Below are 22,020 nucleotides of genomic sequence, written 5' to 3'. Positions count from 1 at the left end.
TGTCAATATTAATTTTTCTAAATGCACCTGTATATATGTATGTAATCCGTAAATAATAATCTCTACTAATATTCTAGCAATAATTTTTAATAATTCTTTAAAATGTAAATTAAATGTTTGCCAAAAAGACATGTAATTTGTCATTTTGATGTGTTTTTCAGTTTCAGTGCTGAAGCAGGACATAATCAAGATAATATTACTGCAGAATTCCATTTATGTAAACTCGTTGAAGCAAGAACAGTTCATTTGACTGAATTTTATTTCCTACATTATTTATTACTCTTCTTTTACACACTCACATATAAATAGAAGTTCAAACGAGTAGATATAACTGATAGCAATTTAATTGTCAATCTCTTGTTTTAACAGGCGAAAAAATTCTTAATATTTTAAGAAATCCTTCCGCATATACGTACATAAGATGGGAAATTATACATATTTGTAATTATACAAATTTGTTCCGAATAAAAAACACGATTGGATCAAGTAATCGAACATTAATTAAAATTTTGTTTCGATAAACAGAGTTCAGATAAGTGGAGTTCTACCGTACTATTTCTTCTCACGAATATTTTTAATGCTTTAACCCCAACCACAATTTCTATCATTGTACTTGTTCATTCACAGGAAGGGAAAGAGTTCGACGTGCTGCCATATCCAGGAGACTGTACGAAATATTTGGTATGTCGGAAAGGCGTGTGCAACTTAGGAAGTTGTATGTCCACTTACGTGTTCGACCCTGCGGCCGGCACCTGTTCGCATCAAGCACGCGGATTCGTCGATTGTGGTCTTCGTTCGCCAAAGAAGTATAGCCCCTCCTGGTGAAATAGCAAGGCCGTAAAATCAGTCGAGCAGAAAATTAGAAATGTTTCGACTGAGGAAACGGCTACTTAAAAGATTTTAAGGGAGATATTGGGAGTGGCATCGATCCATTATCGATGCAAGTTTAAATCTCAATTTCGACGAGATTCGAAGATTTTCAATGCTGGAAACGAAATGCGAATCATTTTGTATATAATTTGATATGTAAAACATTTTCGAGTCCTGTCAGTTTTTAATGTTGAGTCTGAGGATCCGAAGTTATATCAAGTTTTCAGTCCTCACAGTTCTGATGAATCTTAAAACGTTTCAATTGTATGTTGTTAATAGTATTATAGTATTTATATTATATACCTATAATATCGAAAATAAATTTACGATATTATATAAAATATGATATATCGAAAAGCCATGTATAATATACTCGTATAAAGTATTAACTGTAACCACTAAGCTTTCGAGTCTTTGAAGCTAAATCTCTCAAAATCACTGAGAACAATAATCAAGACTCATCAAAATCTTAAAGACCTACAGTTCATGATTTTCAAACGTTCCAAGAATCGAATCATATTTCAATGGATTCGAGGTACTCTACGATATATCTTTGTCTATGACACGACAATTAGCGACCTAGCTATTTCATCATCAGGCTCTCTATTTCCACCGAAGAAGCTTAAAAGATCGATTCACTCGAACGATCATTCGTTCGTCTACCGTACATCCGCTTCATGAAAATGTAATACTACTAGAATAAACCCTTAAAAAGTAAAAGTGAATCATCATCTCCATCTCTTTCTCCTTTCGTATTTCCGCTGGTGTAGTGTTTGCAGCCACACAGTCGGCCTCTTTATCGGCCCTCGAGTCTGATCGTTGTCAACGAGGGCCAATTTGTTCACTCTGCAGTCAATTGGCAAACAGTTCTGTGTGCACTCGCTTTATTAGCATGTTGATAAAAGCACGTTCGTTCGTCTTCCTTCAACCCAACGCAATGAAGCTTTTCCCTTTTCCTCCAGTTGTGTCAGCCGGTCTCACTCGAACCGTTTCGATTATTCCTCATCTTGCTCGTTCCTTTGCGTCAGCTTGAGATTCTTTTTCCCAGCGGCTGATTTCTGCATTGACCCTCGACCTCTGCGACCGATAACCTTTCCCGTTCATCGTGGCGTAGCTCGTTTTCTCCGAAGAACGCCGACTATGTGCAGCTTCTGGGTAAGTATGGGACGCAATTGTGAACGCGAACTACAGTTTCATAAGGAAAACCGGGTCAGCTTGCCGTAATGCCAGCAGTATCGTCAAAGCGTCGAGGATGATGTCGCGGTATACCGGTCGTTTTCTCGTTGCTCTAGCTGTTCTCTGTTTTGTCATCGTTGTCACACACGCGGTACGTGCTCTTTCTCCCTTCTTCTCTTGTTCTTTACCATTGGATTGATACTTGGACGGTCACGTGATTTTAACACCTCACCGGAAGATCGTCGTCTGTTCCAAGAGCCGATTTTCTCTGACGTGGTCACGTGTACGGTGCCGCTCGTTATTATTCGAACGACACGCCTATTAAATTATAAATTACTTTCTTTTTATTCTTATATTATTATTGTATACAATGTAACGCATGATAAATAATGCATTCATGTTTTGCTGTAACGTGACGTGATTGTGTGTTATAATTATAATATAATTATTAGACCGCGGATGTTTATTCATTTATGGGGAATTTAAGGGTACTGAATTGTTTGGAAAATTTGTAATACTTTTGCCAACCGATATACATATTTTGTGTTGCGTTTAATGGAGTTATTGTATCTAAAATTGTTTTTAAATTTCTCTACGAATTTTCCCAACAACGCGATATAAAAAAATATATAAAATATCCAGTTATTTGTTACAAAATTCAATGGATGAAACAAACCTGTCTAGGCTTCATTTTGTTATTTTCCTTTGTAAAAATATGAATTTATATAAACTTTCGTAATCTGTAAAGTAAAATTGTTAGATTCTATTTTGGTCGTATCATTGGTTAAAAATTATCCAACATCCTAAACATCAATTATTTAAACAATGCCCATTAATTTTTGAAGTCGTTCGAATAATTATGAACCGTAATGTATAAATATTGCGTATGATTTAAGAAAAGATTTTTTATTCCTGTCTTCTTCCTACATTTTTTTCTGGTACAGTTGAATAATTTTTTTCTGGCTCGTTTTGGAGGAGTTTCTTTCGGTTTCTTCTTCTTGTCAGTTTTGAGAAAGTATTTAAAATAATTTGTAAGTAGTAAAAGATTGGTAAAAAAGTTTATCAAGGATTTTATTGGAAAGGAAAAAAATATTGCAAAGAATGAATTTGAAATTTTAAAAATAGTTATGAGCAATTTATGATGTTTTAATAGTCAGGTGTTTTCCTGTGAATGTGTATTTGTTGTATTTGAAGTCAAGAATTGACAAATGTGATAGTTCTGCCGAATAACGAGCGAAAATATTACAAAGAATAAAATCTGATGTTCACAAAATGATTATTTTACAATTAAACGATTAAATTAAAATACACGTAGCGTAAATTAAAATTTCATTCTTGAAAGAGATTTAAATCACGACAATGTGTTGTTTTACGTATACTTCTACGCAGTTCCTGTTTTTCGTTCGCACTGATGATCGTCGTAGAAAAGAAGTAGCTTATTAATGTGTATTGACGAGATAAGCGCTGATAAGGTGGACGATAAAAGTAAAGAATGTAGTCTCCAACGATTAAAACAGAAAAATATAACATGAGATGTTTCTGGTAGTGAATCTCAATGATGATTCACTTTATTCGTCTCTGTGATTATATTTGTTTAATAAAAAATTCAAAGCAAAGTGAAATATAGTAATCGTGTAATAATATTTGATTTCACATAATATTGTCTCTTGTTGTGAACAATCGTTATAAAGCTGGAAATTGATTAAGTGACATTAATTCGAAATTCATCAAGTTTGTAAATCGTATAATGTGGCGTATTTGATGTGTAATTTCTTAAAATACTTCATTATTATCTGACATAAATCTACCATTGTTTACAAAATATTTTAATAACAATATATACATTTTTTTACATATCTGTCTTAATGTCAAATCAAATTCTTATTAATACATTATACATGTAATAATTAATTTAGGAAAATAAAAGATTCAAGCTGATCAGATTAAATGAGATTAATATTTGGTCTAAGGATTATTACTCATCAATATTTTCTCGATTTTACAATTTCAGGCATATTACTATCTGCGTATATCTTCTTTCTTATGGCAATACATTCTACGTTTATTACGTGCTTCTTCCATCTTAAAAGGATTAAATTTCCCATGTCAAAACAAGTGCTAAATTGCAACATAAACGTCGAAGGACCGCAGCAGTGTTAATGCGATATTTCATAATTTATTTCACACATTTTCCTTAATTTTTCATTTACAAATAGATCTACGATCGCAGAGAAATAACGACAAAACCGCCGAAACGAAGAGAGTCAGTGCTTCCTTGGTATACACCTGGCAAAGTCGATTCCAACGAAGATTTATCGCGTTCTCCAAAATGGCAGAAAGATGGAGAAAATCCTGCTTCCAGGGAACCGTATGTGATAGACGCTGAAGCAAAAACGTGGAGTCCTTGGAGAAGAAATCAGGGAAGTGACATCGAGCAAAGGACAGAGGTCGCAGATGATTCTCAAAGTACGACAAATTTTGATCAACATGCTGGTTCTTCCTTCGAGTACGGTCAGTTCGAGCAACAAGAAAATAAAAAACATTTTCCGGATTCTGATGGTTTGGAAGAGGGAAAGGATAAAGGGGAGAAACAGGAAGCCTCGAAAGGAAATGATTTCCAGACAACAATAAAGGATGACCAGGATTTTTACGAAGGAGTACCTCCTGATAGCACGGTAATACATTCACTTTTTTCTTATTTACATTCTGAATTTTAAACATTGCAAAAAGACTCTAGTTTTTAGGGAATCTTCCCTTCTCTTAATGATATTGAAATATTATCTTCTTCCTCTGGAGTCAAACTCTCTACAATTTTTATAATCTATTTTTTATTTTCTCTCTTAAAACATTAAATTCTTTACAGAAAGAAACATCTAAAGAGGAATATATTCTTTAAGAGTATAATTGCAAACTTTGTATAATTTTTCCAGAAACCCCGGAAAGAAAAAATTCTTATTTCAACGATTCAAAAATCTACAGTGGCTCGATACGATGTTAAACGGGGTGTCCAATGTCCGGAACTCGATTCCACCGGGCAATTCGTGTATCCTCCTGATTGTAAATTCTTCGTAAACTGTTGGAAGGGTAGAGCTTTTGTTCAACCATGTGCTCCTGGTACTCTTTTCAATCCAGACACCTTGGAATGCGATTTTCCGCACAAAGTCAAGTGTTATGGCGGAGAAGTGGCTGATTTTCCATCGAATGAGCATTTGGATTCTTCAGGAAATCGCGAGCCATTGTTGTCCGGTAGTCATCAGGATTACAGCGGGCACGGAAGACCACAGGTCGGTAATTAACACCTCTAAATAAGTAATTCGTTTAGTTGGTAAAAAATGCTATCGATGATTGCTGAATTATTCAAATTAATTTGAAAAAAATATTAGTATAAAATTAATTAACTAAGGCGTATTTCAGTCACTTTAAAAATTACAAAATATTAATTATAATGTTTGTTTTAGGAGAGAAGATTTAGTCTATTATATCTGTCAGTAATAATAGAACTTTTGATTATGTTTACGAAAATTTACTGCAAAATTAAAAAAAAATTTATTTAAATTATTTAGGAATAATTAATTAAAGATTGAAACGCCTACTTTCAGAATATAATTTCTAAATAATTAGGAAGTGATGCTAAATTTTAATTACAGGAACCACGATGTCCACCATATGTAACAGGTTTGATAGCACATGCCTCGGATTGCACAAAATTCTTACAATGTATTAACGGGGCTACGTATATTATGGATTGTGGTCCTGGTACTGTGTTCAATCCTTCCATAAGTGTCTGCGATTGGCCACACAACGTAAGAGGCTGCGAAGGTAATAAAATATACAGTTATAAAAATATATTAGACTAAAAATTTAAATATAAAAGTTTGGAACTTCAGAGAAACGACATTTCTCGTGTGTATTAACTCAATAACATAGGCAATGAATCAATATTAAGAATTCATTCAAGAATATCAATAACCCTTTGGCAAATAGATGCTCTAAAATCTAAAGAAGAGGTTACGACACCAATGGTTCCTCCCGATTACGAAGATTATGAAAACGGAAGACTGCAATCCCATACAACTGAACAGCCGAGGGAAATCTCTTGTCCTGTTGATTATACAGGATTGCTGCCCCATCCAGATACATGTAAGAAATTTCTTCAATGTATGAAAGGTGGAACATTTATCATGGATTGTGGACCCGGTACAGCCTTCAATCCTGCAATTTCTGTTTGCGATTGGCCATACAATGTACCTGGTTGCAGCAAAGGTATACTATATTATTATAAACCATATTATAAGTACTTTAATATTATTCCATATTGGTATTATACTAATATTATACCACTATATCAATTATACCAATATTAATGCAATGACATCCTAGTATTCACAAGGGATTGGTCTGTTTATTAGAAGAGTGGCATATTTCGAAAATTGTCAAATTCGAGATATTTGTTAGCATTGATCCTAAAAGTTATACTATTTAATTTTATTTATAATTATTATTTGTTATTTTACCTATCGTTATTTTATTTAATAAAATTATATTACTTAATTCATTAATTCAAAACTATTTCAACCCTCTTTTTAATAGTAAGCAATACTCTCCTATAAAGTACAATAAACATACAATTTATTTTAACGCAGATAAACCATCGCAAACGCAACACTCAGTCGGTTCACAAACCACCTTCAAACCCTGGTCGTCCCACGGTTCCACAGACTCCAGTACTTGGCAGTATACTAACCATCACAACCATACATCACAGGGTCATTACAGACCAGGTTACTCACACGGTTATTCCAATCATCCAGTAACAATAACTCCTTCAGGAACAGATTGGGATTCTTTAAGACCGACGTGGATACCAAGCTGGAAACCAGGTGCTTGGACGACTGCCATGCCACCCTATTCTCAAGGCCAACCTCCTACTAATACCAACACACATTATGGATCTTCTAATGAACACCATCGGCACAAAGTTCAAGCACATACATCAACTTCAGGCTACCCATACTTCCAATGGCACCATCACGATCACGGACCGATTGATCAGAACAATTATAATAATAGGCCTCATCACCATTATCATCATCACCATCACTATCCGCACGGACCAATTTATGATCCCAATAAAAACACTGAATCACAGCAGCCTGCGCCTCCAAACGGTCACTCGTTTCCCCAAAGACCTGGAGACCAAGAAAGTGAGACTGGAAACTGGCCTTCTAATCACGGATATCAACACGAGCATCATCATTATCATCATAATAACAAAGGTATACCAGAGATTGTTCCTAGTTTTCCATGGCATGGAGAAGAATCCGGTCAACAGACGCAACGGCCTCCTTTTGATCAGACTGAGGACCATAAGACTTTCGATGGAAGATTTGATTATTCACCTAATAGAGGTCATGTTAATGTGAATCAAGGCCAAGAGTTCACACCTAACAGGCAGGAGTATGGGAGAAATAGTCCTGAATTCCCTCAGTCGGGATCTGATCAAACGGTCATCCCAAACTTTTACGTTGATGGTAACTCTCAGTCGTCAGTGGATGACAATTCGAGATTCAATGTACAAACTGTGGAGAATAGGACAAGCTGGCAACCAGTGCCAACAGGAAATAGGTTTAATCTTAGCAGTTGGAGTCAATACGGTCCAGGACAGATGCCAAATCAGAATCAGAATCGACGCTGGGATCAAGGTGATTTTTAATTCTTTTTTTTTTCAAACTTTGTGTGATGTGGGTTGATTGACTGACACAGTGACTCGTAAAAGTATTTGTATGCTTACTATAGAAAATTTTTATGACTATACATCGTACGTTATACAACATTTTTTTTTAAATTCGTCACCCACTAAGTATATTGTGGACATTTTATATATCTTTGTATATTATCGTTTTGTACATTTGTACACTTTGAAATTTCCCATAAATCCATAAACATTCGCACTCTAGACACGATTATCGTGATTATATCGAATTTTAAAACGAATTTAAAAATGTATACAAAAGTTACACGCATATAGATACTGCGTACATATATGAGATATTTTATTTATTTTCTATTAATTGTTCCAATATTTGTTCGGCATTGTTATGTTTATTACTTAACGATCATTTGTTTATTCACTTTTTGCTCGAATATTTTGCTTTCTGAAGCTTTCGAATGAAGCATGTTTAAGTGAAATAAAAATCCACATAGGGCCTGATGCATGAGGGTTATTATTCTTGTAGCATGTTTTGTTGTATTATGAGTATGAGCGTTCAATTCTTATTTATCATTGAATCATACTGATTTATTAGTCATCCACTAAAATAAAAAAATCTTACGACTAAAAAGTTTAGGTAAAAACATTGGAATAAAGGAATTCTCTTGCAATAAGTCGTAAGTAAAATTACGATACTATAACTCATTACTATAATCTTTATTTCGGGCGAATCAAGATGTTGATCGATTTTACGATTGCCATAAAGCAGGTAAATATTTTAACAAACTATAACAAAATAATATAATTATTTAAACTGTATTTATACTTTTTTTTTATAACAAATCACGCGATTGAATGAAGATGTCGGAAAGAGGGGAAACAAACAACATACGTGTTTGTCAATATATTGCCTTGCTGGGTGTTTTGAAGTTGTTACTGTTTCTGGGTAAGTAACATAAAATAATAAACAATTTTAAGAATATCTTTTCTTTCAGGTCTTACTAACGAGGATGGCAAAGTTCGTGATTGGGGATCTAGAACAAATATTTATCAGAGCACAGCTGATAAGCAAGCAGATTCAAAGTTAGATGCATGGGCGTCGAAAATGAATATCTTTCTGCATGGTAAAGGGCAACATGGGCCAGGTAGGGTACATTTTAATGTACTTTAACCCTTTGAAGTTCGAATAGCACTTGACATTTGAACAGTTCGTAACAAAACGGACCTTCCCTCTGTATAATTTTATCAATTTTTATTGTAGGAGTAAAAACTGTTTCGTTCAATTCAACGAAACTTGCTTATCCAAATGGCATATACGTGAATATAAATGGCACGAGAGGCCATTTTATTACGAAAGAAATCGAAGTGAATCAAGGCCATTCGAAAACGAGAACCTACAGACCGAATGATCTTCATGGGCCGAATGAATTCAGCAAAAACGATGAGAATCTCTACGTTAACTCTCAAATGACGAATTTTGATCACATACCACCTGCAGTTCTTCAACCACCACCTATTACTTCAGTTAATCGTCCACCTGAATCCAATGACGAGTCACAAACTCAAAATACATATTCTTACGGGAATAATCCTCGACGTCCAAAATTGACGAATTACATGAATTTTACGAGTTCTAGAGATTTATCAGGATCCGGTAATATTTATTTTTAATTCGTTAATCTTTTGACGATAATATAAATCAACGTGATTTCTCCTTATTGTCGAAATTCAATTAGAATTATAGAATTCGTAGATTATTATTTTTAATTCTCATGTTGCACTCTTGCTGTAAAGATAACACGATACAGAAACGTCAAAAGACCTGAAACATGGTAACAAATGGCCTCTATTTAACAGGTACTAATTACAACCACGTGTTCGTGCCGTCATCGAATCTTCAGCCACCATATCCAACTCTCAACTGGTCCTTGCTCTTTCCTCTTTTAGTAAATTTCTCACGAAGCGATAATTATTATCCATCAGTACCATCTATCTATTTGCAACCGCCATATGAACCTGTTCAGACAAACAAAACGTTTTCCATTGGTTGGCAACATCCACCTGCTCCATCCTTCGAACTTCAGCCACCGCTCGTCGAACCAACAGACCACGATTTTAATCCAAATTTTACAATCAGAAATCAACTGACTCCTCCAAATTTCATACCAAACGTCACTGGCCAATATCCACTCGTTCCATCGAGTAATCTCGAACCACCGTACGAAGAATCCAGTGATCGATCCAGTGATTTGCCTTCCACTGTCAGTAGTACGACTCAACGAATTCCAGAGACGTACGCGCCAACTCCACCGCAGAAGAAAAAGAAGAGTACCGATGCAGCTGAAGATAAAATAATTACGACGACCGATTCGAACCTGCCTACTGTGTGGATAGAAAATGAAAATCCTCCGAGCAACGATTATCCAGATATCATTGAGCCTGATTACGAACCCGACGTGGACGTGTTGGACGATAAGAAAGTTTGGAAGCCGATATTGGTTTATGAGAATAAAACTCAGGCTGCTACCGAGTCTACCGTTGTTATGAAAATTAATAAGAAGAATTTGGATCTAGACCTTTTTAATATCGAGGCCGCCCCGTTTGAAGAAAGTAAGTTTAACGTTGATTTATAGGTCGCGGATTTTTATGCATTTATGACGAATTTAACAGCGTAAAAACTCAGAGATGCACGTAACATACAAAAATGTATAAAATATCCAAAGCGAAGTATTCGTCATAATTTCTAATAGACGAAACAAATTGATGTGTAGGTTTCACTTCACTAGTTCTATTCGTAAACAAAAATGAAATTGTATAAAAGTCCGCAATCTATTGATTCATGTTTTTAAAGAAGATTACAGTCGTTTCAACTAGAAATTCAGCAAGATATAGGTAAGTTCTTGATTTACATTTTATACAATTGAGTTTCCTAAATAATTGATTGGCTTTTGGCATGAGTTGCTTTCGGAATGATCTTTTGACATTGCGCTTCAAACAATTTGAAATTTTAATAACATTCTAGTGCATATGATAGTTTATAAGTTGATTATTTAATTTTTTGGTTTCGGTAATTTTATTCTCAATTAATGTACCGAGAAAAAAAAAAGAAAGAGAAAAGATTGACACATATCTCGTTATACTTATGGGATATCTTAAATAATACTATCGATTAATTTAAATACAGAAACTTTCGACTATGTATTATATTCTTAAAAATGATAAGGTATTGTTGTCCCAAAGTTTTATAAATCACAATGCAATACTTAAAATGGAAATATTATTTTACAGAAGAGCCACCATTCCCATCGTACTACATTCCACCAGTAGAACCGATAGATCACTCCAAAAAGACTACTTTGCCAACACCAATTTCCGGCCAGGTATGATTTAGCAGTGTTTTTATCAACATTACAATCATTATTACATAAATATTTTATTCTTGAGATACAGCATGTAATTAATTTTCAATAAAACAATATTTGCTTCTATTATGCGTTTTGTTACTGTATGGTCAAGTGAAAATATTTTCTTCAAATTCTACGAATGTCTTTCAACTTGTGAATGTATCTTATTCTTAGTAATATAATTTGCGTATTCTCAGGTGATTCGACTTAGAGGGGGTTCTGGTCCTCACGATGGATACGTTGAAGTTCAAGGTACGAATCCTGGTTGGGGAATCGTTTGCGATGCGAGAAACAGCTGGACTTTGAAGGAAGCGCATGTTGTATGCAAACAACTTGGATATTACAGGTATTTTATAATATACCTTCAAATTGACAAAATTTATTTCCCATTCTCCTTTTATATTTACTTAAATTCTAAGGTACTGAGAAACATTCCTAAATTTATAATTCTATAAAAATGTTGTTTATTTTCTATCTTTCACTTTATACTAATATAAGTTGCACGACAGTGGAAATTACTTCTGCATTTATAAGAATTCTATAAGAACTCTGATTATATTTCGCGTTCTTTATCACGCTCATTTATATTGCGTACGTATATCTTCGATTTACATTTACATTCTCCGTTTTCAAAAATTCTTCAATATATCACATATAGTATAACGATGTACCATATAAGAATAATTTGTTAAAATGTATGTTGCTCATATGAAATTCTGCAACAACGTGGAATACATGAATGCGTGAACACGAAGTGATAAAAATTCCGTTGTTCTTTACAGAGGCGCCGAGATGGCTTGGCAAGGGAGAAATATTCGAAACGGAGTGCCAACTTGGATCGCCGCAAATTCTGTCTCGTGTCAAGGCAACGAGGGCAAATTTCAATCGTGCAAGTAAGGCGCCATGTCGATGACGATTCTTTGCTATCTTTTTCAGATAAGAAACTTCTGACGTCGCTGATATTCCAAACAAATATTGCGTAAATCGTTGGAGCGTATTACGAATGATACGTTCTTAGAAATTTCGAGAAAACATTTTTGAAAATGTAATCTGGAATTGAGAAATTTCATCGCTGAGTTGTGAATTTCGACAAAAAATATTTATTTAGAAGACAGATTTATTGCTTGTAGTTTATATGTCTACAGTACTTGTTTCGATTTTATGACGTTTTATTGCGTTAAAAATTCTCTGTTTAGATTTGATGCGATAATAATAGTAATTATGGATGATTTTTAATTGTAAATGCAATATGTTTAGTTATTCCAGTATCAAGACTGGGAACATTTTTGAAGTTGGTCCTTGAAGATAAAATTAATTTTTCATATCCGTCTTAACAGCATATTGCAATATTTAAATCATATTATCAGGGTAACTCTACAAAATCAAACGATCACTGGCGTTATTTAAAAAAATTTCTTAATTTTGGGTATTATAATAAACGAGAGGTAACTTTACATATAATCAATATGTCTAAAAGAATTTATATAATTCTAAATCAATCAAATTGATCCAAGATTTTTACAATTTGCTTTTCTCTATGATCTCCGAACATTTATTATTAAATATACATTTTTTGAACCAATAACACAAAAATTTTATTCTTCGTCTTCCAGATTTACTCATGAGCAAAAATGTCGCGTGGAGAGGGACGCGATTGGTGTAAGATGCGTACTAAATCGAGTTTCTCACTGTCGTAAGGATGAGATACCATACGAAGGACAATGTTATCACTTAGCTGAACCGGAGAGTGGTTTAAACCACCAGGAAGCGTTCGATTATTGCACGCAGAGACAGTCACGACTCATCGATATTACCAGTCAAGCGGAGAACAATTTCATTTCTGAATGGGTCTTGCAAACGCGACCGGAAGTCACGTCGATAATGACTTCCGGAATTGGTTTGACTACTCTGAATCGTACCCTGTGGCTTTGGGAAGATTCTTCTCGCGCGAAATTTAGGTACATTATTTATTTTGATTTTTAAAATTACATTTCATCCAATAAGGGTCGATATTCTTCCATCAAACGACTAAGTTCGAGAACGTGGTTTACATCGAATTACGATACAGTTTATAAATTCTTGTAAGAGTTTGCAATTTTTCGAATTCTGAATCCTCATCAAGCTTTCTTGCCTGAAGTTTTAAAATCTTAAAAACTTTCTTTATATACATTTGCTTTCTTCCTTAAAAATTTGAATTTTTGTCAATTATTTGCCAATATTTTAATATTATTTGCCAGGTATTTCTTGGCAATGGCTTGCAATTCTTCTCAACTGTATAAGTACACTGTACAACTTGTGTTATCAAGTCAATCCGTTGTCTTATCATTCGTGAAATTCAAATCAAAATTAAATGGATATGTTTTAAGATCATAAGTTAAAAATCGATGTTGCGATGTTTATTTAATTTTGAAACGAGGAATTCAACTATTTCACAAATACGAACATTGTACCCATAGTTGTCGACATCATATAGCGATTAATTGTAACTAGGTTTACGAAATGGTGGCCTGGTTGGATGGAGGACAAGAAACACCCTCCGTTCACGGGTATTCGCCCTCTTTGTATCGTAATGAAGCGCAAATTTCCATGTCACGAGAGGCCAGACTCGACTTGCCTTGCCGATTACTTCTTTTGGGATGCCGAGGACTGTGCTTCCTCTGCTAAAGGTCACTCTTACATTTGCGAGAGGCCCTACGACGACATTGGTACGAACTTTACTTTTTAATTAATACATTAACTGGCCTTTTGATTCTCAATTAACTATTTAGCCGAAGATGTATACGGAAATTTTATGCTTGTAACAGTGAGAGGACTTTCTTAATTAAAATAAAATTATTATTATTATGAATTATTATAAATTAATATTTACTTCAGTTCGTTAATTATTTTTCTCTGTCGATCGTATTTAGCTTTTATTCATTCTTTTTAGGTTGCATTTATGGAAAAGGAAATCAGTATGCTGGAACTGCGAATGTGTCAGCGTCAGGGAAGGATTGCTTGTCATGGAGTGATCCGAGAGTTGCTCACTCACTCGCAATTCGTGTTAGTTTTTATATTCGTTGCACCTACTCCCACGCTATTTTATATTTTTCTACTCTTCTTCATCTAAATCTGAGAAATAAGAAATGATTATTTTAGATACTTAATCATACGTTACATTCTATTACGATTTATGTTTCTTTTATGATTACAACGTACGTGGGAGTTACAATAAATTGTGTGTCTTAGGTTCTTAATCAAGATGTACGAGAAAAATTGAAAAGCCACAACTACTGTAGAAATCCAAATCCGAACAGAGAAAATAGGCCATGGTGTTACACGGGATCACGCGGAGAACAAGAGCATTGTGATATCCCACCCTGTGGAAATACAGGTGTGCTTTGTATAATAAAATTTCGTAATTATATTAATTTTTAATTTTCATTGCTAATATTATGTTTAATAATTCCATATGTCAGGTTTTTTGTACGTCTTATTTTTAACGTCTAAGTTCAATTATTTCTCCAGGTTCTCAGAGATCAGTTGCAACGGGTCGATGCAAGCCTAAGCATTTCGAATGTATGCCGGAAGAGTGTATTCCTTCACCATGGGTTTGCGATGGAGAAGAAGTACATAATATACCATACTAAAATAGAATCGAAATTAAGTAACAGTGGTATGAATTAGCAATATATATTGACCTTCGGTATATTTCAAGGATTGCACAAATGGAGCAGACGAGAGAGATTGCGTTTCGCACATGGACTTTTTTCAAAAGTATTCCGAGCACAAATTAGAAGGGTACGACGTTCAAAAGTGGTTGAACACACCGTTGAAGACGTGCGCCCTCAGATGCAAAGAGGCTGATTTTACCTGCCGATCCTTTGCACATAAGTAAGTACAAGGTTACTAACCGTTAAGTCCAAAAACATACAGTGTACAATTTTCAATATTTTAAAAATATATTTTACTTCCAGGGCGGCAGGAAATATTTGTCTGTTAAGCGACAGCAACGTGGGAATGACAGGATCCTTGCAACCTAACAAAGAATATAATTACTATGAAATGAAGGATAGAAGCATCGATTGCAATGGAATGTTCGTGTGTGAGAACCGCAAGTGCATAAATAAAACACAAGTGTGCAATGGAAAAAATGACTGCAATGATCGTAGCGATGAAAGCATTTGTACCGTAGAAAATTTAGATTATCAGATTCGGCTGGCTGGCTCGGAAAATGATTACGAAGGCAGAGTTGAAGTTAAAAGTAAGTAAATCACTGTGCACTGAATTTTACGCCGAAGATGATCAGGTATAAAAATGACAAACAATAATATTTCCTACAAGATTTATCTATTTTAAAATCAACCCTTCACTATACGTAAAAAAAAATATTTACAGTTTTGGGTGTTTGGGGACAAGTGTGCGACGATGGGTTTGGAATGATCGATGCCGAGGTAATTTGCAAAGAGCTTGGTTTTGGTCTTGGTGCTCTGGAAGTTACCCCAGGAGGATTCTTTGGAAATATGAATCCAGCCACCAGATTCATGGTAGACCAATTGAAATGTCGAGGCAACGAGACTTCTTTACGTGAATGCGATTTTGATGGGTAATTTTAATTTAAAACATACCCTATATAAATCACTTAGAAACTCTAGAAAATTTGATTAAGTAAAAAATTCAATTGTTTGAATTTCTAAATAAAAATTCTGATTCATTTTATAGCTGGGGTGTGCATAATTGTCAACCAGAAGAAGCAGTAGGTATCGTTTGTAAGACTGCAGTTAATACTTGTCAGGAGGGTCACTGGAAGTGCGACAAAAGTCCGGCGTGTATTCCAACCGCGTTTATATGCGACGAGGTTGTCGACTGTCCAGATGGTTCCGATGAGAGTGCTGGACATTGCGACGTGAGTAGAATTAGGGAATTTGTAAACGTAAATTTTGATATTCAAAAATTTGGACGTTTATTGGAAGTTACTATTTATACGAAGATACCTTTTTCCTTCGCGTTATTTATTTTTTCCTACTTCATTCGTCTTGTCTTCTTTCGTACAAATTGTACGCTTCATTCATCGATAATTTTATTGTTAATACAGCCTGTAAAGGTCTTTACTGCCCGTAGCAATTTTCTTAATCAGCACAGAAACTTTACGCGTTAAAAAATACTGGTAAACCTACTTTCGATATAATATTATCTGCGATCATAAAAAACTTTTGCAAAAATAAAAAGCAAAAAAAAAAAAAGAAAAAATATAGCTTATCGTCCTCCGGTATAGAAAAATGTATTCTAGAAGACTCATTTTATTTCAAATCGATATCTTAATTTGTTCCGGAGATATAACCCCTCGATATAAGATTAACCCAGGTTATAGAAAAACCTTCATAAAAAGATAAAAAACCAATAACTTATCATACTCAGCAGATAGAGGAAGATATGCTCTTGAAAATCCATTTTGTTTCAAATCGATACTTTAATTCGTTCCGGAGATATAACGTTTTAAAGTATACCGTACAAAACATATGATATGAATGGGATTTAAAATTCTTGGAGACGGCGTGACCTACTTTTTTTCGTGGCAATGCGTACGCCCGGCCGGCAGTAGCAAAAAAAGCGGGCTAAACGTCTGTCGCTGACCAGCGCACGTGGCCCACTCGTGGGTCAGGTCAGTGAAGCGTGCGAGTGAGAGGTCCGACAGTGCGAGCGAGGCAGAAGCATAAAGCGACAAAAATTACACCTCGCTTTGAACGGCGATATCTCAGGAATGGAAAGACCTGTCGACTTGAAACAAAAAGCATTTTAAAGTGAAAGCTTTTTTGCTTCTTGCAACGTTGGTGGCACTGTTCTGTGACTCTATACGTGAAATTGGCTGGTGATTGAAAAATGAATTTGACATTACGAATGATTTGGTACGACGAATCAATTTTGAGGGTAATATTTGCGAGAAATATGGATCGCGTGTATGTTCTCGCGAAATATGTTGTACCATGATGGTTTGTAAGTGTAGAGATTGGGATACTAGGTGGAAGTTTTAATTTAGACGAGTTTTATTCGCTTTAAATAAGGTAGTGGAGTATATAAGGAGTTAAGATTCTTTTTCACTTAGGGTTTTATTAATTATCTATACGTTTTTGAAAATATTCAATTTAGAGTATTAAGAGTTTTAATTTAAATGTTTTTTACAATATTTCAACACGACAGCGAATTATGATTCTACCAGATTTGAGATTCTATTAAATAAGAAGAAAGAAAATATTCATGTTGTATATACGGATATTAATAATGTTTTTGTAGAATTGTATTAATCGTAACTCTTAAAATCTTTTGCGTAAATGTTCATTTTAGGCTCCATTCGAGATACGTTTGGCGAATGGAAGTTCGCCACTCGAAGGAAGGGTCGAAGTTCGTCATCATGGTATATGGGGTACCGTTTGTGACGACGATTTCTCAATTGCAACTGCAACGGTGATTTGTAGATCCTTGGGATACGGTGGACCTGCAACTTCAAAGAAAGACGGCTACTTTGGTCCAGGAGAAGGACCAATTTGGCTGGATGAAGTAAGTTTTGTCAAACGAAGAACAGTGTTGGAAGCTTTTTAATTATCACAATATTCTAATATATATCAGATAAATTCCAAACATTTATTTCTATCAATTATCAATTAATTTAGGTAATACGCAGTCCTTCGTTTTGTACTAATAACACGTAGCTTCTTTGTTAAGTTAATATTTTTCAAGAATAATTTCACTCATCTCAGTGTACATATATTTATATTTTCTTTCTACCGTTTTTAAATTTTTACTTTCTTATCGTCACTTACATAATTGTACAATTTAAAAGATAGGAATATTTCTTCGTTGTTACTAATTTGCTCCATGTTAGTGCAAGGTGTTGTTAGTTTGTAAATTGTAAAAATTCGCAATTTACACTTTCTCGTTCGTGTTTAATTTTATTTAAGTGTAACATTTTTCGGATTAAGGTTTTCTGTTACGGAAACGAGACCCAGCTGTATCGATGCGAGCACAATCACTGGGGTCAACATAATTGCAATCACGACGAGGACGCAGGTGTGATTTGTACACCTGGAGACGTTAACGATTCCAAGGTAAATTGAAACATTCTCTCTCGACAGAGGCCGTAAATTCTAAGTCAGATCGTAATTTCCTTCGATGTATATTTAATCAAATCCTTTACTGGCTGTAGACGTTAAAGTGATGGCTGTGCTGCGAACAAATTAAAAATTAGTCAATCAATTCGTAATTTAATCTTATTTCTTGGTGTAGAGACTTATACGTAAAGTTAAATTTATATTAATAATTTGTACAATCAAACTTGCGACTTGCATTTTATAAAAGTGGCTGCAGAAACATTTACTCTTGCGTAGACAAGGTTCAATAGCTAAATTAAAGATTAGAAAATTAATTTAATTTTATTCTTTAACATAGAGACTAACATTCATGATTTAATTAAAAAAAAAAAACAAATTTCATATACGATCAGAAGGAAACTTGGATTGTATAAAAGTAATTTCATAAACATTTACTCTTATAGTAGGTTAAATGTTAAAGTTACTTAATACTTAGTTCAATAATGAAACTTAGTTTTGTATAATGTAATACTAGTTAATTATTAATTAATTTGACATATTTCTGTTTTTAATGTTATGATGTAATTTTATTATAATTTTTAAAGTTTAAAAAGAAAATACTCAATGGCTCAATCGGTGCTATGTTGTAATAGTATACTATCGAGAGATTTGTAAACGATCGATAGCACATTTAATCTTAGTTCAATAAATGATGAGCTTACGCAACGATTACGAGGCTTGTTTACTTGAATCCTTGACCTTAATTATCTCCTTTGTCCGCTTAATCCACGAATGCAATCACCGAATAAATAATTGCAGTTGCGCTGGGAGACTGTGTCGCGTTTGCCAGAGAAGGACATCAATGATATACTTCCGAGCAATTGCGGTAGGCGATTTAAAGACTTCAATGAGGATGAGGATCTTATATTCGAAAAGGTGGTGCGAGGTAACATTGCACCGAAAGGATCCTATCCTTGGCAGGTACATTGGACTTTTTCCTTAGTCGAAAGAAGCTACGTTTTACTAACGTTAAAACTAACAAATGTCAACTAACTCGCATTTTGATAGAGTATTCGATTTTAAATTTGAATCGATTAAAATTTGGATAATTCTGAATAATTTTACATTATTAAGTTATGAAAACAGATTAATTCTAAATAGAATTTGCGCGTCACAAATTTTTAATAATCGATTTCTCTCCCCTTAAAATTTCTTTTCTTTTCGCTGTTTTTCGAATACCACTTACGAACATCTGAATTTATAGGATTAACCACAGATATAAAAATAAATCTTTTTATACACAGTGGAATATTGTTATTGTAACTTTTTAACATTTTTTTGTCAATATTCGTAGGCCAGTATACGTGTACGAGGACATAGTAAATCGAATCATTGGTGTGGAGCGGTGATTGTTTCTCCGTTGCATGTGCTCACCGCCGCACATTGCTTGGAAGGGTACAATAAAGGGACCTATTTCGTTCGTGCTGGCGATTACAATACAGAGGTAATTAAAATCTTTCATTCTGAGTGCTTCCTAGGTAAAAATTATTTATTAGAAAAATTACTTAAATACTTTCGTATTTAATAATTCTTCAAATATAAAATTAACAGTGTTAACATCATGAAAGAAACACTACGCAATCTTTTAATTAAATAACTTTCATGTTAAAATATGCGTTTAAATCACGTTGGAATATATCATAAATACGTTTTGTAATGATTATGTGAATACTAAAAGATTACGGAAGGAACTGAAATCGACGCCGATATCGAAGATTATTACGTTCACGAAGAGTTCCGTAAAGGGCATCGAATGAACAACGACATCGCTCTCGTGTTGCTGAAGAAACGAGGAATTCCTCTTGGCAAGAATGTTATGCCAATTTGCCTGCCATCCGAGAACACCGAGTATCCGGCAGGTCTTAATTGCAGCATTAGTGGATTTGGCAGCATCGAGACTGGGAAATCAAGTGAGTGGCGCGTTAAAGATATCAATAGCCTGTTAAGTGGATGGTTCCTTAATTAGATTTACCATCAAAAATAAATAAATTTTAGTTACATTGGACTCAAGTAATATAAATACGAAATAAAATGTAAATAAAAAGTGAATAAATTATTAGATTCACGATATTATAATAATAAATCAGTTGACGAAATAATCTATCTTTCAATATTTGATAATAATTCATTTTTTAGCATTTTACAAGACTATCGTAAGCCTTCATTCTTAATGATGAACTATATATACCAGTAAGATAACAGTCAATTAATTTCAGTATTGAAATGCTCAGTAACATGCAATTTAAAACAAATATAGAAATATAAAATATAGAGAAAATACGTTTATATTATATTATATTATGTGTTCGAAAATAAAAATTATTTAAAAAGCATACGTATATTAAGACTGCTATAATGTATATTTACGTATTATAAATGGTATAAGATATTAGAATTGGTAATAATATATGGATCAACTATTACGTTAACGATTAAAATAAAATCATCAAGCTGCTATTAAATTAAATTCCAGAGGTACGAAGTAATATCAAAGGAAAATTCAGAGAAAATTTTAGCGTGAATCCTTTAACTATTGATACGAAATTATTTTTTCTCGCTTCAATGGATAATCAGCTTCAAATTGAGTCTAAAATAATTTTCTACGAACTCGAGGATTTCCTTCGAGACTGTAATATGTTGCTCGCTTGTTGTATAGCTCATTCCAAAGATCTGAGATACGGCTGGATACCGTTATTAGATCAGTCCGTGTGTCGTGCCGGACACGTTTATGGCGAGGGTGCAATCAGCGATGGAATGGTTTGTGCCGGATACCTCGATGAGGGTATTGACACCTGCGACGGAGACTCTGGTGGACCATTGGTGTGCTTACACAACGGTAATGTTACGAAAGTTTGACAAATTAATGAAACTTTTCCATGTTGTATCCGATATAGAGCGAAACGACTATTTAAAAAGTTCGTATTTTACATACATTTATAAAGTACGTTTTAAAAGTAATATTTTTAATAGTAAATACGTCTAGTTGAATGTTTATTGTCAATCCACTGTGTGGTTTATGAACAACAAATCAGTGAAAATGTATTCTGCTAAATCAAAGCTAACTGAATATTAAAAGATCTACAATGTTTAATTCGAGTCTTCTGTTTTTAAGGAATGAATCTTTTATTAGAAATATTATCCTGTTTCATTCAATCACTATAGTAGAATCAATATTTTATATAGTCAAATTGAATTCCGTGTAACATTAGTAAAACAATATATTTATTAATCTTTCTTCTTTTTGTTTTTTTCTTTCGATGTAGGAGCTTTCACGTTGTATGGACTTACGAGTTGGGGACAACACTGTGGAAGAGCCAATAAGCCTGGTGTTTATGTTCGGGTTTCTCATTATCGTCACTGGATCGATCGAAAAATTAAAGACTCTCTTGCAGGAAGATAGAAACTAATTGGGAATTTCTGAAATTGTGCCACGATTTTACTGACAGAAATTGTTCTGTAAAATACCCGAACAAAATGTCTGCGATATTTAAATCGTACACTTATTAACATTGTAGATATAAGTTATTATACAGGATAATTATTATTACGTTAAACGTTATTAGTTATTTAAGTAGTCTGACCTTAATAGCAATAAAGAATTTCCATAATTATTTGTACAATTTGTGTAATATATTAATTCTTCATTATTTAATATTAATTTTCAACAAACATTTATAAGATAAGAAACAAATTTATCTGTTGCAAAGTTTGGCAGGAATTCGCATCGACAAAGTGC

At 33.9% G+C, this 22,020-nt stretch overlaps 1 protein-coding gene across 3 annotated transcripts; it reads left to right on the top strand.

The window, feature by feature from the left end:
- The first annotated feature begins 828 nt into the window (after nt 1-828).
- Nucleotides 829-21,904, top strand: LOC100644923. 3 transcript variants are annotated; one of them, XM_012307760.3, is made up of 28 exons: nt 829-2,025; nt 4,263-4,721; nt 4,977-5,330; nt 5,694-5,865; nt 6,031-6,309; nt 6,690-7,748; nt 8,752-8,901; nt 9,018-9,410; nt 9,614-10,366; nt 11,045-11,136; nt 11,358-11,506; nt 11,943-12,053; nt 12,774-13,118; nt 13,651-13,865; nt 14,090-14,202; nt 14,389-14,533; nt 14,668-14,768; nt 14,858-15,033; nt 15,117-15,403; nt 15,538-15,745; nt 15,862-16,045; nt 17,482-17,694; nt 18,117-18,242; nt 19,044-19,205; nt 19,579-19,728; nt 19,963-20,194; nt 20,941-21,120; nt 21,548-21,904. In XM_012307760.3, exons 1-28 carry the CDS (start codon nt 2,011-2,013, stop codon nt 21,682-21,684), a joined length of 6,960 nt encoding a protein of 2,319 aa, XP_012163150.2. In that variant the 5' UTR covers nt 829-2,010; the 3' UTR covers nt 21,685-21,904. The 3 variants fall into 3 exon arrangements, with proteins under 3 accessions (XP_012163150.2, XP_003394859.2, XP_012163151.2); XM_003394811.4 differs by lacking the exon at nt 829-2,025 and adding an exon at nt 2,034-2,197; XM_012307761.3 differs by lacking the exons at nt 829-2,025; nt 8,752-8,901; nt 9,018-9,410; nt 9,614-10,366 and adding an exon at nt 2,036-2,197.
- The last annotated feature ends 116 nt before the right edge of the window (nt 21,905-22,020 follow it).

The sequence above is a fragment of the Bombus terrestris genome, chromosome 4, assembly GCF_910591885.1.
Source record: "Bombus terrestris chromosome 4, iyBomTerr1.2, whole genome shotgun sequence".
Lineage (NCBI taxonomy): Eukaryota > Metazoa > Arthropoda > Insecta > Hymenoptera > Apidae > Bombus > Bombus terrestris.
Note: the sequence above shows the minus strand (reverse complement) of the source record. Positions and strands in the feature narration are given on the sequence as shown.